The sequence below is a fragment of the Pyrus communis genome, chromosome 2, assembly GCF_963583255.1.
Source record: "Pyrus communis chromosome 2, drPyrComm1.1, whole genome shotgun sequence".
In the NCBI taxonomy this organism is placed as follows: Eukaryota; Viridiplantae; Streptophyta; class Magnoliopsida; order Rosales; family Rosaceae; genus Pyrus; species Pyrus communis.
The window spans coordinates 8,869,181-8,886,190 of NC_084804.1; the positions used below are offsets into that span (position 1 = coordinate 8,869,181).

The 17,010-nt window shown below is 37.5% G+C and overlaps 1 protein-coding gene across 1 annotated transcript; it reads left to right on the forward strand.

The window, feature by feature from the left end:
• The first annotated feature begins 1,033 nt into the window (after positions 1–1,033).
• On the forward strand, positions 1,034–11,533 carry LOC137724688 (uncharacterized). The gene is made up of 14 exons (XM_068463419.1): positions 1,034–2,258; positions 3,126–3,239; positions 3,328–3,512; positions 4,623–4,833; positions 4,938–5,172; positions 5,295–5,382; positions 5,669–5,895; positions 8,741–9,873; positions 9,987–10,132; positions 10,194–10,322; positions 10,404–10,614; positions 10,713–10,947; positions 11,068–11,218; positions 11,309–11,533. The coding sequence occupies exons 1-14, from the start codon at positions 1,034–1,036 to the stop codon at positions 11,531–11,533; spliced, it is 4,515 nt and encodes a 1,504-aa protein (XP_068319520.1).
• The last annotated feature ends 5,477 nt before the right edge of the window (positions 11,534–17,010 follow it).

Here is a 17,010-nt window from a genome sequence, read left to right on the forward strand (position 1 = left end):
GCCTTCTTCATCTGTTTATCCAATTTCCAATTTAGAACATATAGTTTCCAGCTTGAGGATTATTGGTAAATTTTCATATATTTAATTTGCATGTCAAAACGATAGGTTTCTTCTTCCCGGCCCTTTTGATTTTCTTTGTATTTCACATTATTCATTGATTGCTGCAGTGTATTCATGCCAGCAGCTTTGGACTTATGTACTCATCATGCTGCAAGACGGCAGGGACACACTCAAACCAGGTAAATCTGCATATTACTCAAGCTACTTATTAGTTAACGGTCTGCGAACCAGAAGTTCAGCTTCGGTTTCAGAAAAAGCCGCACACTCGATGCCTGGATTACCAACCCAAATACACCTATATCTTAAAAATTTACAGTTACAGGCATAGTTGCAATTCGGCACAAGAAAAAAAAAATCAACTAAATTATGTTATTTATGCGTGCAACATATAATCATTCACTTTTTCTATTTTTTTTTTCCGTAAAACGGTTGCATTTTCTTGACCTTCTTAAATATTATGTAAGGACTTTTAGACTTCGAAATATCAATCAAGAGTTTGGTGGCACATTGCAAAAGAATATGAATTGATGTGGAAATGCGATTCAATTTTCTTTTGACGCTGCCATCTTTGACATCATCTATATTGGATAACAAAGTATTGCATAATAAAACAATGAAAATTGCCCGGAAAGTATCCATTTGTTTCTAAGAAGCGGACGAGTAGAAAGAAACCAATTGACTAAGGAATGAATTGAAAGACAAATTAAAACCCATGACATGGATGGGTATATTGTGTATTGATGAATATAAATCAGTCAAAGTCTCTCTCTTTCTGTAATATTTAAACAAAAGAGAGAATTCTCCATGTAATTGCAAGAAGTTCATTTATTTCTCAAGTACTGCCGGCCTCTTATTGTTAATTTGTTTACTTTTGTGAACAGAAAACAACTAAAAAGAGAGGCAGCCACAGAGGGAGAAATACAAGTTTTCAAGATCATCCGAAGAAATTGAAGTAACCTTGTGGTCATTATTCATGGCTACAGGCTCAGTGATCAAGTACGCAATTATCTTGGTTTGTTTTGCATCCTTGTGGACTTGTCATGATGCAACAGACACACTGAAACCAGGGGACACTCTCAACTCCACAAGTTCCCTACTTTCGGCATCTGATACTTTCACTTTGAATTTCATTGAAAAGGCTATCCGTGGTTCCGATAACAGCTTCATTGCTATCCTCCGTGTTAAAAGCGGTGCAAACAAAGCATGGATTGCCAACCGAGACACACCTATTTTATCCTCTTCATCTCCACTTCTTACCTTGGACTCCAATAACACATTGAAAATTACTCATCAAAATGGAGATCCTTTTGTTCTTTTCTCCGCTCCCCAAACTCATGACCCCAATACTAGTGTCGCGGCCACCCTTTTGGATTCCGGCAATTTTGTCCTACAAGAGGTCAATTCTGTCAGCGGATCAACGATCCGTGTTTTCTGGCAAAGTTTTGATTATCCAGTAGACACATTCTTACCAGGCATGAAATTGGGCGTTGACCATAGAAATGGGTACAATTGGTCACTTTTATCATGGGGAACTCGTGACAACCCTGTGTCGTCAGGGCCTTACAGCCTTGAATGGGACACCGAAGCACACCAACTGAAGATCAAGCGAAGCGGGACTGTTTATTGGTCTAGTGGCGTGTATGCAGATGGCAGATTCCAATTTATTTTGCCTGATGTATCCAAAAAAAGGTACAATTTTAGCATTGTTTCGAATCAAGACGAAGACTACCTCACGTACACGAGTCTAGACGATCCTACTGATCCTGAGCCAGAATGGGTGCTATACACCAGGGGGGCTCTTTATGAATATGGTGCATCAGTTGACATCATACAAGCACAAAACTGTGACGGCTATAACATAGTCGGAGGGTGCGTGAGAAGGGACCGGCCAAGTGATTGTACTGGGGAAGTTGGTGATGATTTTCATCAGAAAAAGGGTTACTTCAATATCGTTAACTCTAGCGCTTCGAGACCCCCCAACTGGCCTGGTACTGGTAGTGAGGATTGTAAGGTTACTTGTTGGCAAAATTGTGACTGCCTTGGATTCGACTTTCCATCCGGTAGTGCAACTACTGGTGCAGGATGCCGATTTTGGAGCGTGGACTGTGAATTCATTGAAGACTTCACTGCAAATACTAGTTTTGTTTTGCCAGCAACGCAACCACCCCCACCAGATTCACCACCTCCGGGAAAGATTCGTAAGTCTAGCTATGTACTAATCTTACTATATATTGAAAATAACAAACATCGACTAGCTAGAAATCAAATGAGCTTTACTTCGTCCCCTAATTCACCTCAATGAATAGCGGGCCAAATGTTTTACTTGGTGCCAAAATCTTGCCCGACGGATATGTCCTTGTCCTATGACATTGTTCCGTCTCATAAAGATTTTGAGTAAATCTTAGAATGTTGATCAAATTTGCCCTATGAATTGGTCATTTCGTCGGGTAAATGACTATTAGCCAACTAATTTGTTTCCGTCGGGCAAGGTTTCATTGGGTAACCCCAATTTTCTGGTAGTGGTGTATATAAAATGAAAGGTAAAGGAGATAAAATTACCTCAACTATTGATTGAACCACAATTTCATACCTCATATTTTAAACATTGTAATGTCATACCTCAACTTATGAATTCGTTGCAATGTCAAACCTTCAATAATTTTTTTATTAATTTAGTTGTTAACTGCTAACATAACGGGCAACAGGCCCACTCACTTATCCAACTGAATTGATAAATAAATTAAATATTAAAAAAAATTAGCAATTTTATTAAAAGTTTGAGAATTTTTTTGGTAACAACAAAATTAAAATAAAGAAGAGGGTCCCACCACTAAGCTTAGCAACTCCTTCCTCATCATCACCGTGCATTCTCCTTCTCCCACACCAGACGCCACCTCACCTTCATAACTCCGGTGAAGTCCTCTTCTTCTCTGGGAAACGGATTGTCTGCGCTGGCGATTGATTATTTCTGAAATCTATCTCCCTCTACTGATGAAGCTAAGCAATCTTCTTTGAATTTTGCCAGTTAAGTATCTAATTATTAAATTAATTGTTTCTATCACTAGATGCAACACAGAAGTGGTTCTGGATTGGCATTTCCATTGCTGCTGCTTTACTCGTAATGGGGTTTTGCATCTTGGGCTATCGCCTGAGAAGAACAGGATTTATGGTTTTAGCAGGTAATTTTAAGCATAATGTGCATTTATTGGACAGTATTTCACAATAATTCTCCTCAGTTTGAAATTTTTACTATACTAATTTAAATAGGCAAGAAGGCGACAAAGATTCAAAGAAGATTGCTTGGCTTCATCAAAGCTACGAGACCTACAGATCAGGCAATTATACTAAACCCTGATTTACACGCATTTACCCATGAATCGGTCTTGGCTGCCACAGGCAACTTCTCTGAAGCAAACAAGCTCGGACAAGGGGGCTTTGGAACAGTTTATAAGGTAATATTTTAAATAATAATAAAAATATAGGTCATTTTGGTTCCGATCCCTAATTAACCTAATTGTTGAACTGAAATCTTATTTGTTTAAACATTTTGATCGGGATCCTTAGCTTCATTTAAGATATTTAATTCATACATTTATGCATTTAATGTCCCACAAATTATGAAATTTACACAAATTCAATAATATTTTAATATATAATAAATACTTAAAAAATCAATTTTAGAGTAATATTGTTCTTCAAAAAAAAATTATAGCAAAAATAATAATGTACCCACATAATTATTAACATATTTTAAAAATTAACTACTGATATATTTTAAAAGATAAAATAAGTACATATAAATTAGCATGGGTACATTTAGCAAAATTAAAAATGGGTACAAATAAATTAAAAAAATATGGATACAAATACAAATAAAAGTTTAAAAAATATAAGCACAAAAAGGAGTTAATATATGGGTACAAATTAAAACTGAAAAGAAAATTGGTACAAATTAAAAAAAGGGTTGCATATTAAAAATGGATACAAACTAAAAAAATAAAAATATATGGTGAAAAATTTAGCCATGAATATGAATATAACAAATGTAACGTTCACTAAATGAATATATTTAGAAATAAAAAATATTTTATTATTGAAATAATTAATGATGTCTTTTAAATTCTAAATACCTTGATAAAAAAATAAAAAGGAATAAGGTTTTAATAAATGGAGTAGGAAAAATAAGGATGGGAAGCTAATTTTTCCTGAAAATATTATAGGGGAGTAGTTTTTAAACAGTAAGGAGTAATGAACTCCATTCCTTTTTTTTTCTTGAGTTTTTTTTTTTTTTTAATTTAATTTTTTTTTAATTTATTTATTTTAAATTTCTCATTACAAATTAGAACAATTAGATCAGTGTTCAAACAACAACATACACTCCTCCCTTCCATTTTTTTTCACTTGATATTTTTTTATTCATTCAACCCAAGAGATACAAAAAGAGAGTGCAAAAATCATTTTTCAATATGAAGTGTGCATGTTTGAGCAGCCGGCACACAAATGTCTTAGTTTTTTTTTTCTTTTAGGACTAAGTGAAAAATATCTGTGGGTTATGATTTCAGGGAAAATTGGCGACGGGACAAGAAGTAGCCGTGAAGAGGCTTTCAAAGTTTTCTGGACAAGGCACAGAGGAGTTTAAGAATGAATTAATACTCATCTATCAACTCCAACATACAAACCTTGTTCAGCTCTTTGGATTTTGCATTCACGAGGAGGAGAGGATGCTGATATACGAGTACATGCCAAACAAAAGCTTGGACTACTTTTTATTTGGTGGGAAATTAACACTATTTTATAATGTTAGCTCTTGATGATTTCATCATCTGTTCAGTATAGAGCATAGAAAACACTCTCACTTGACTCCCTATGTTGGACAGATTCCACCAGAGATCGGCAACTAGATTGGAAAAAGCGCTTCACCATAATTGAAGGAATCACTCAAGGAATGGTTTACTTGCACGAATACTCGAGGAAGAAAGTGATTCATAGAGATTTGAAAGCCGGTAATATACTACTTGACCAAAATATGAAGCCCAAAATTTCAGATTTTGGTATGGCAAAGATTTTCACAGAGGAACTGGGAGCTAATACTATGAGGATTGTCGGGACACGGTGAGTATTTAAAAAATCCACATACGCTTCATTTCACACATTTTTCTTTCAATTGAGAAACATGCATGTACGTATACGGAGATTCACTAATCATATATATTCTCTTTCCCCATTCGTTACAGTGGTTATATGCCCCCTGAGTACGTCATGGGAGGAAACTTCTCTGTAAAATCTGATGTCTACAGCTATGGAGTGTTACTGCTTGAAATTATAAGCGGTAGGAAAAACAATAGCTTCTGCAATGAAGATCGTGCGCACAACTTAGTAGGACATGTATGTTAAACAAATCACTGCAGTTATGGTCATTTGAGTAATGTTATTTAGTACACAAAATTAACACTCTCTAATACTTGTGGGTCTCATATACAAGGACAAGGCCCACCTCTATTAGAGGATTTATCAGCAAGTGTGTCTAAACAGAATTATTTTTAAGTTTTTTTTCTTCATCTTTTATGGTTTGATCGATATTCAAGGATTTTAATGTTTGCTTCATCAGGCATGGGAGTTATGGAAGGCAGGTAGAGGGGAAGAACTAAGGGATTCAACACTAGTGATCGAAACATCCATTAGAGGTCAATTGTTACGATGTATCCAAGTCGGTCTACTATGCGTGGAGGAAAACGCAGCCCATCGGCCATACATGTCAGAGGTGATACAAATGTTAACAAATCACAGCATGGAGTTACGTGAACCAAAAAAACCAGCATTTTATTACACAGATTGATATAGCATGAAGGGGACCACCATTTGTATCAATGAATGGGTTGGCCAATTCCGATTTTGGTCGCGTTGAAGCCTGAAGGTGTTTGGTCATGTTTATTCCTAGAAAAAATTAAGCTGTAATTCTATGGGTGGTTTTCTTTTTTCTCTAAAAGAGACCAAATACTAGGCATGTAATTTCGATGTTTCATATATTCAAGTGGTGCTTTTTCTTAATTTTGCAATTTTGTTTGAGAGATTATATTCACACACCTCAAATTACTTCTCTCATACCTTTTTATTTTTTTTAATATTTTCTACACACCACTATCCCTTTATAAAAAAATATTAAAAAAATTAAAAAGGTGTGCGAAAAGTAATTTGGGTTGTGTGAATATAATCTCCTTTTTGTTTTTGAAGAAAAATCGATAGTATGTAGTACGAATATCTTGATTAGCATTGCCAATTTCTTTGATTCTTTTAAGTTCACCAATATATCAACCAAATATGCGTTCTCCTCCATTACAATTTACAAATATGCAATACATGCACATCCTTATCACATTCCAAAAGAAACATGCACATCTAGGCGTAGCATATATAAGGTTAAAGAACCAACTGTCAAATCATCAAACCTTGAGCTAACCTACTTGAACAACTCAAAAAATGAAGTGTACTAAAAAATGAGAATAGAAGCAGTAATAGCATTCATCTCCCAACAATAGCTCCTTCCATGACTTCCTAGCATTAAGGTTAAATTATAATTTCCCATGCAAAGAAGATATATTCGTGTCCTTCAATTATTATTAGTGATTGCCTTTTTTCCCGCTTCTTTTCTTAAAAATTGGTGTGAAAACAGGCCCTTTCATAAGTCTTGCACGCCCAAGCAATAGGCAAGCAACACAAAACTGCAGGCAGCACCCAATGCTTATTGGGGCATTTCATCAAACGCCAACCTTCAAAACCTCAAGCAGTCACCTATGTGGCCGGTCGCAAGAGAATAGGAAAACAAAGTTTTCAAGCACTTGAATTTAGCGGGTGAAAAATAGCGAATATTGCGACCATTCATGCCGGCCTTTTGCATCTTGTGGATGTTTTTGACTAATAATTAAAAATGTCCCTGTCTGTCTCCTACCTCAGTCACATTTGTTGCAGATGATTAGTGGTGAAGAAGAATTGGTTCTGTGCAGAATCGGTAGACTTGATGAATATGACGCAAAAATGTCAAGAACGCTATATCATGAAAAGACTACATCTTGCCAAGATTTTGATTCCTACAAAATTATAAGAGATGTTTTTAATATTAATAAAGATCTAATCCTAAACAATCTTTTGATTACAAGCGATCTTCTTCTCTAATATACACGAGGAGAAGGCGGAGGATTTGCATTCGAAACAAAATGAATTGAAGAATGCCCTAACAACCAAGACAATTCACTGCTTGTTAACCTTAATCATATCATCTTAAACCTTAATAATAAATAAATAATCATAATCCTTATCCTACTCTAAAAACCCTAACACATGTCAAGAACACTATATCATGAAAAGACTACTCTTGCCAAGATTTTAATTCCTCCAAATTATAAGAGATGCTTTTAATTAATATTTATAAAGATCTAATTCTAATCAGTCTTTTGATTATAAGCGATCTTTTACACTAATATACATGAGGGAAAGAGGGAGGGGTTTGCACCCGTAATACAATGAATTGAATAAACAATCTTAAATACCAGGATAATCTAATCCACTACTTGTTACCCTTAATCATCTTAAACAATAATGAATAAATAAAGTAATCATAATCCTTCCTTATCCTACCAAACAAACCCTAACACACAAAATATCACAAATAGCATAACATAATAATATAACAGTCAACTAACTTTTCCAACACGAAGAGCGTGTTGTGCCAAAGCTTTCATTGTCCCCTCCTTTGGTCAAACTTTCATTGTCCCCTCAAGCTTTCAGGCGATGCTTGTTTGTGCTATTTCCTATTTGCATACAATTTTTGTTTTCACGTAGGAAGGTGTTACGCAGTTTTCAGTCGTTTGATTTGATTTATACATTGGACAAGAATATTTTTTTTATTACTCGACGTCAATTATGTGAAGAAAAAGAAAAGGACCTATGATTTTTATTATATATGATTAAGAAATGCTATATCTTTTATCAGAAACTTGACTAGGTTTTCATTTAATATTTCAGATATTTGGATTTTCCCCCTGAATGAGGTAATGAACCTCATAAGCATTGTATAGGTAGTTTCATTTGTGACTCGTTAGTCATTACCCACCATTCCCCAGTACCAGGAAACAACAATGTTTTATTTTCTAATCTTCCCGTCCTTTCAAACAATGTCACTGTATCCTACGGCCGTCCTGGTGTTTGAGTTTGACATACTTTTGCCTTCTTCATTAGTGTAAACTTTTTATAAATGTTACTTCATTAGCACTAGGCAAATTTGAGTGCAAAAGATTTGGACTCACAACTACGTACATGTCCTAGCTATTTGAGAATAGATATTTCTCTTCTTCCAATGTCCTGCATCTTGAAAATTGACATGCTCTATTATTAATGCTATTTTGTATCCTACGCTACTTTTATTAATAACTACTTCAAACATTATTTTTTTTTGCAACAGTGAGTAATAACCTCCTTATAATAATAAAATTGATTTGGTCCAAAATTACTACAAAGAGGTTTTATTGTACCTTGTCAGATGTCACCCACATTGACACACCCAACTCCTATTTCTTACACCAAAATCAGTCATTTTCTAGTTACTGATGTACTTGTGGTTATCCACGGCAGCTACATGTTTGATGATCAACTCAATATTCTTGATCATTTTTGCATGCTTGTGTAGTTGTCATGATGCAAGGGACAAACTGAAGCCAGGGGACACTCTCAATTCCTCAAGTTTGTTAGTGTCTGCATCTGGGAAGTTCAGCTTGGGTTTCTACGTGTATAACAACACCAGCTATCTGGCAGTCCAGGGCAGCAATCAAGGTCTAAACAGAGCGTGGATTGGCAACAGAGACACACCTATTCCATACGCTTCATCCCCAGTTCTCACCGTAGACACCAATAACACTTTGAAAATTACTTACCAAGGTGGAGACCCTATTGTTTTATACTCTCCTACCAGTAGTACTAGTTCTGTTGCGGCTACCATTTTGGATTCTGGCAATTTTGTACTACAAGAAGTGAGTTCGGTCAATGGATCAATCAACGGGGTTTTGTGGCAGAGTTTTGATCATCCTACAGACACGTTTATACCAGGCATGAAATTGGGTGTTGACCTTACAAATGGGAAAAATTGGTCTCTTTTATCTTGGGCTACAAGCTACAATCCAGCACCAGGGCTTTTCGGCCTCGATTGGGACCCAAGGGAACACGAATTGAGAATCAAGCAAGGTGGAGTGGTTTATTGGACTAGTGGGGTGTTTGAAGATGGGAAATTTAAATTTATTTTGCCAGGTGTGTCCAAGCAGAAGTACAATTTTAGCATAGTTTCAAACGCAAATGAAGACTACCTCACTTACACTGCTGTGGGTGATCCAAGCGATCTAGCACCAGAATGGGTCCTATATGGCAGGGGAACACTTTATGAGTATGGTGCAAAGGTTGATATTGCAGAAGCACAAAACTGTGATGGCTATAACATGGTTGGAGGGTGCGTGAGAAGACCAAGGAATTGTACGGCAAAACTTGGTGATGAGTTTGTTGACAGAAGCGGTCACTTCAACATTAGCCATTCTAGTAATACTTCAGAACCCCCCCACTGGTTTGGTGCTGGTACTGAGGATTGCAAGGCCACTTGTTGGCAAAATTGTGAGTGCATTGGTTTCGACCTTCCATATGGTAACCAGACTACTGGTGCAGGATGTCGATTTTGGCATGTAGGCACTCAGTTCATTGATGACCCTATCGGATTCACTCCTGCAAGAAGTGGTTTTGTATTGTCAGGATCTACACCAGGAAAACCCCAAAAAAATGGCAAGTCTAGTTATATATTATTATCTTAGCATACAAAGAAATTCACTAGAAATTTCATTCGCCTTATATAAAACTAAATATGTACTTAATTAATTGTTACATTGTACATGCAGGACGTAAGTGGTTATGGATTAGCATTGCTATTGCTGCTGCTCTACTGGTAATGGTGTTTTGCATCTTGACCTATCTAAGAACAAGAAAAATATTTTCGGGTATGTTCTTTAATCCTAAAGTTCACTTGTTAGACAGAATTTCAGATGCTTGACAACTCCCAGATTGAAATTTGACTTCCAACACTAAACTAAATAGGTGGGATACAGAACCAATCGTTTAGTATCATGGGAAAACATGATTTAAGCGTATTTACTTATGAAACCGTCTTGGCTGCCACTTCCAACTTCTCGGAAGAAAACAAGCTCGGACAAGGGGGATTTGGACCTGTTTATAAGGTAAGGCCTTGGAATAATAAATTGTGTAGTGTCTTCTATTCTTTATGAAACATTTGAGAATATTATGGAAAATCAATTCAGGGAAAATTGGAAACGGAAGAAGACATAGCTGTGAAGAAACTTTCGAAGTGTTCCGGACAAGGAACTTCAGAGTTTAAGAATGAATTGATACTCATACATGAACTCCGACATACAAACCTTGTTAAGCTCTTCGGATTTTGCATTCATGAAGAAGAGAGGATGTTGATATATGAGTACATGCCAAACAAAAGCTTGGACCACTTTTTATATGGTTGGGAATCAACATTACTATACGTACTTTATTTTATTTGTTCAGTTTGTTATCTGTGTGTCAAAATATTCTTACTTAACTTTCTCTGTACTGCACAGATCCAATCAGAGGTGCGCTCCTAGATTGGAAGAAGCGTCTCAATATAATTGAAGGAATCACCCAAGGATTGCTTTACTTGCACAAATACGCGGGAACAAAAGTGATCCATAGAGATTTGAAAGCTAGTAACATACTGCTTGACAAAAATATGAACCCCAAAATTGCGGATTTTGGTATGGCAAGGATTTTCACTCAGGAACTGGAAGCAAATACTAGTAAGATTGTCGGAACATTGTAAGAAAAATTTCATATAAACATACAAATACTCTTATCACACATTTCTTTCGGTTAAGGAACACACACATTTACATAAATGAAATGTGCTAAAGAATTTTCTTTCCTCTTTTGGTACAGTGGTTATATGCCCCCTGAATATGTCATGGCAGGAATCTTTTCTGTAAAATCTGATGTATACGGTTATGGAGTGTTAATGCTTGAAATTATAAGCGGAAGGAAAAACAACAGCTTACACAATGAAGATCGCGTGCTAAACTTAGTAGGACATGTATGTCAAACAATTCACTGCAGTTACCAATAAGTTTCTCTCATCTTTCGATGTATGATATTCAATGACTTTAATCAATGTTTTCTTCAGGCATGGGAGCTATGGAAAGAAGGTAGAGGGATAGAGCTAATGGATCCAACCCTAGCCGAAACATGTATTAGTGATCAATTGTTAAGATGCGTCCAAATCGGTCTACTATGCGTAGAGGAAAATGCAGCCCATCGGCCAACCATGTCAGAGGTGATATCTATGTTGACAAATGAAAGCATGAAGTTACCTGTACCAACAAAGCCAGCATTTTATTACACAGAGTGAAATGCGGCCTCTACTGATATAGCGGTAAAAGGGGACGTTGAATGTATTGATCATTTTTAGTTGTGTCTGACCATCAAATTGGATTTAAATAATTGCTAAGCTTGTTGTTATTAATAAATACAAAAATAGTTCAGATATAACCAAAGGAAGAACAAAAAAAAAAAAAAAATTTCCTTACAGGTTTATTCCTTTCATCGCATATGATCCCTTAACCATGATGTTTGAATTAGACAGAATTTCACAATGTCTATGTCAAGGTTACACTATAATCATCAAATTTTGAGTCCAAAAGGTTATAGTTAATAACACAAGTGACATTGTGTTACTGTCACAAAGTTAATGTTTACGTTGTGGACGTGATTACTTTACAAAATCCCAACTATTATTAAGCAAAGGGGTTGAGTTTGGTGAAACAGGACTTCGACAATTTGAATTGTCCACTAAATCCAAAATCACACACGGAAACTACAAGAAGAAATAGAGTTCCCGCTCTTTCAGCTGAGCGAATGGAACAAAGTCCCAACTACCGAACTCTTCCCGCTGAGCCTCCTCCTTGGTTAAGGGCACGGTGGAGAGGTTTAAGAATATATAGCAATCAACGATTTATTATACGTCTTTTTTAATACAAGCTTGACAACCCTCCTCGCAACAATGAATTGGCTTGAGAGACATGGTCAACTGGTACTTCTTCAAACACTGCCATCAATCTCATTGCCTTCAACCAATAGGCTTTCAGATGATTCTCTTTAACTTTGAAACTTTCTTCAATCTAAGACTGCACTAGAAGTGAATCACCCAACCACTTACAACATGGGGAGCTTTCGTATCCCTTATTGCAAATTTGAGACCTATCGATAGTGCTGAATACTAGGCCATAGTTCCTGCTGTTGTGTCCGGTGCTGGTTTGCTTGCGCACCTGAACCAACCCTACAAACAAGGAAGAATGCCTCTCATCTGTTTTGGGTACAGAGGGCCATAGGTTCAATTCTTATCACCTTGTGTGGTGATGGAAAAATCGGAGAAATTACATGGTTAAGGTATTGGGCCAACTGTCCTTTTTAAGATTAATAAGGTGTTTTATGGGTCCTCAAAAAACAGAACTCCTAGTAGGCCAACTCCCTTTCAAGCTTTAACCGACCTGAATCAAATCCAGATGCCTCACTAGATGGTTCTCCTTTTATCTATCCGATCAGGCAACCAATTCTATGCCACTAAAGCTTCATGCCATTGAAGACTGGTCCGAAAGCGATTAGTAAGCGGGCCAGACAAACATCATCAGCCTAGCCTTGGAGAAATTTTTCATTTTGACTAGAAAACAGGAGGTACACGGTATACCACGTGTCATTATATAAGTGGAGGGAAGTTTTATTTTTTAAGTCGTTAAGTTTTTAATGTAAGTATCTTAGCACTTATTTAGTAACATGTGGTGTACCATTTCGTGTTCTGAGCACACTGAAAAACTCTCATAGCCCTAATGCTTTTGTTTTGTCTCATTCATTCAGCAGCTTTGACCTCGTTCGTGGCTTGATTCTCACAGTTTTTAGACAGGAAGGGAAAGTCCCGCTGACATCCTGAGCTTTATAACTACCAGTATGGACTTTTTAGGTCCTACATACTAGGATATGCAAGATTCGACTTTGATCTGCCCATGAACCTTGGTTCACGCTCCACGTACCTTATTCTTTCAAACTTTCTCGAGTCACCCTAGCATAACGGCTAAGAGAACTTGGTTAACTTCGATTAATTCCATGACTTTCCATTATTCTTATATTGTGGGATGTGAGTCATCAGTTCTTTCCTCCACTTGATAGTTTATTATCGAGGATCACTGAACTTAGCTTACTTCTTACTGAATGCTGTACTTGGGGGCTACTTAAGGCACTTTAGGGCACACCAGATTTAGGTTGTTAGATGTTGCTCAGTGCTGCTATAACTTAAAAACTAAAAAGCTTTGCCTCGAACTTCAACCCATTTGAGTTGGCCACGAAGTAATAGCCTTTGACACCCCACACCATTGTGGTAGGAGCATGGGCGAAGCTACAGAGGACCAAGGAGGGGTGGTCGCTCCTCCTCTCGTCGGAAAAGAAGCCCAAGAGTGGGTAATCGCCCCTCTAGTTGGTCGGAAAACCTGCAAACGCCCCTGGTTCCTCTGCTGCTATACATCATCTGTTGCGTGTAGGCCTTCATTTTTTTTTTTTTTAAATCCCAGGTACTATTGGTGAATAGCAAAGAAATAAGACGAAATATGGGCATTTCCAATGCGAGCTAGAGCTGGGACTGTTGCAGAAGTGGTGGTTCAAATGATTCGCGAGGAAGAAGAAGGCGACCAACTATTTAAGTTGAAACGCATAGTTTCATTTTTGTTATGGCTAACAATGAAAATACAGCTGCAAGCCACTTCTGATTGTTTTCTTATTTTTTTATAATTATCTTTTAATATTAACAAAAGATTTCAGAGCATTAATTTTATTATTTTAGAGTTTAGACTTCAGACTTATATAAAAAATAGAAAGTAACTCACTGTAAGAAGTGTATTTTTCTCTTACTATCATATTCACTAAATTATTAAAATAAAAATTTTGATATTTTTGAATGTTATATGTTAAATAATAAGCTTAATTAAAAATAATTTTGAAGCTTCAATACAAGTATAATTTTTTAAGGTGTAAAACACTGATGTATATGATATATACATAATAAGTTTACTCAAATACGTCTAGGTTCCCGCGTAGGCATTAAATGATATATAATAACTTTACTCAAATCTACCGAGGCGCTAGGCTTTAGTTCGCCGCCTAACTAGCGCCTAGCGTCATTTATAACCTTCAACCTTGATTATGAATGACATTAATATTGCCTACTAGCTAAAAGAATTTGATTGTCTACAATTTTTTGGAACTTTTTACAGTTTTAAATTCCGCCTCTCCTCCTGCCTATTTTTGGCTTTACCGTTGGGTAGGAAGGGCTTGCCCATTAGTGTACTATGCCAAGAGGTGGCAGGAGATCAACGATCTAGCTCAAACCTACTTAGATGAAGCAGCAAGGCGTATGAAGGGAGCGACGACCCTTGTTGGAGAAAACTCCAAATGCCAAACCATGTTTCAACAGTAGTTAGTATATTGTTCCATGGAGCTAAGGTAAAAAATATGGAAGAAACATGTGTTTTCATGTTTTCACGACTATCGCCCAGTCAATTCTGTTCCACTTAATCCCTGTTTCATGGCCACATATCTTCCTGCCTAAGAAATGGGAAACCTTTCTCTTGTTCTCTTATTACAAGAATTCAATTTTCATTTCATCCAGACAAGGCTTTCATCTTTTTCTCAACAATGTCTTTATCATTTGATCCAATAGCGTTATGTTAGATAGGAATAACTTTGATAAATCCAGATAACTCTCGAACAGATTTTACTTTAGTAGAGACTTGGTTTGGTATCTTTAATGGCGGGGGATAGACTCTGTTTCAAAAGGAAGGGGATTCTCACATAATGACGGTCAAGTACCAGTTGAGGAATATAGATATAAGAAAAAATTTGGCCAATCCGCAGGCAAGTTGGAGAAAGCGCTTGATGAGCCCCTCCAAAAGTGTAGTTCCGGTGCAACCACATATATCCCACAGAAAAGTTTTATTGTTTCAATGAAACAACCTTTCCTTTCCCTGGTTTGTTAAACAGATTAGGGGGATCTAGCTTTATCTCGAAGAGGAAACGAGTTCTCCTTCTGATCTGCGCGGGGGGTTGCTTCGATCAGTTATAGGGGTGGTCAGTAGGTAATTCCGGTTCTAGCTCTTAGTTCTGGAAAAGCAAACTATTGGAAGAAGCACATGGGTGTACAGACAGCACAGCACAGCAAGCATACAGCAAGGGTGTGCACTCAAAGCACATGGGTGTACAGACAGCACAGCACAGCAAGACAGCAAGGGTGTAAAGCTTTCAGCTTTCTTTGTTGCTGACTCATGGACAGCAGGAAAGGAATTGCATGTGCATGTGTGCTGTTGCATCCGAAGCTTTCTTTGTATTATGTATAAATATGCCTTCCCATAAGGCTTTCAAGATATGAGAAGTATTACAATTCAAATCAGAAAAATCAACATGGTATCAGAGCAGGAAAAATAACCTGTCTCTACAAAGCTTCTTGCTGCTGCCTCTGCATAGCTTGCTGCTTCTGCAGAGAAAGCTTCAATAGCAACAGTGTCTCTGTAATACTCAGACTGTGGTATCCGACGTTTGCGACCCGGTATCGGCGCTGTACCGAATCGGGTTTTCCGGCGATGCACCGAAGATACCAAGCTCTCTCTCGCAGCAAGGCAGGGACTTTGTCGCCAAGTGTTTGATTGGAGACCCACTGGAGAGGTGGTCGGCAGCTGCGAATCAAGACAACTAAACAAAATTTGAAACAAAAATCCAAACAGGTTTGAGTTCAGTGGGCTCAGAAAACTTATGAGGAAGCAGCAGCAGCAGCTCCCTTGCTCCTTGGAGCAGCCTGTGTACCTTCAAGGAAGCCGCTCTTGAACCTTCTCGGCACATTCCTCAGCAGGGTAGGTGCAGGCGGAGCAGCGACTCTTCTGGAGGTGGAAGCTGCGGCGGCCGCACTGCACACAGAGTGTGGGTCTTGTTCCTCCTCTTTCCGAAAGCAACATGATAGAGCAGAAGAAGCAATTGAAGCAATAAAGTCTTTTGATTGGGTTTGCTGGTGGATTGGTGAATTTGTTTATATATATATATAAAAAGAGAAAAAAAATTCTTTCTTTATTCTTATAGGTCTTTATATGGCGGAAGAGAATTCTTATTCGTTTGGAGATTCCCAGATACCTTCCTCCTCAACCGTGTCTGAGGTGGATGTCAATCCAAATCAAAGATTAAGCTCGGTCTTGTTAAATGAGTTTAATTACTTACCTTGGTCAAGAGCAGTGAGTCTTGCCTTAGGTGGAAGGTCCAAGCTAGGGTTCATAAATGGAAGCATCGAAGTTCCTGATGTTTCTTCACCAACTTATGAAATCTGGCTTTGCAAGGATCAGCTAGTTATGTCATGGCTCCTAAATTCCATGGAACGTAAACTAGCTGAAATATTCAGTTATTCTGAATCATCATTCAAACTATGGCAGACAGTCAAGGAAATGTATGGCAGCCAGAACAATGCTGCACGTGTGTTTCAATTGAAGAAGAACATTTCCAACATACAACAAGAAGGAAAGCCCTTTGTTCAACTTCTAGGCAGCATGAAGAGCATGTGGAATGAGCTGGAAATGTATCGGCCTCACACAACTGAGGCGTCTTTACTACTAAAAAGGGCAGAAGAAGACAAGATATTCCAACTCTTGTCAAGTCTCGATCCAGGATACGAAGACCTGCGAAGCCACATACTCATGAACCCCGAACTACCTTCCTTCACCAGCGTATGTGCAACAATCCAACGTGAAGAAGTACGAAGGAAAGTCATGAACACTGGCACAAAGACCAGTGTAACTGAAGCAAGGG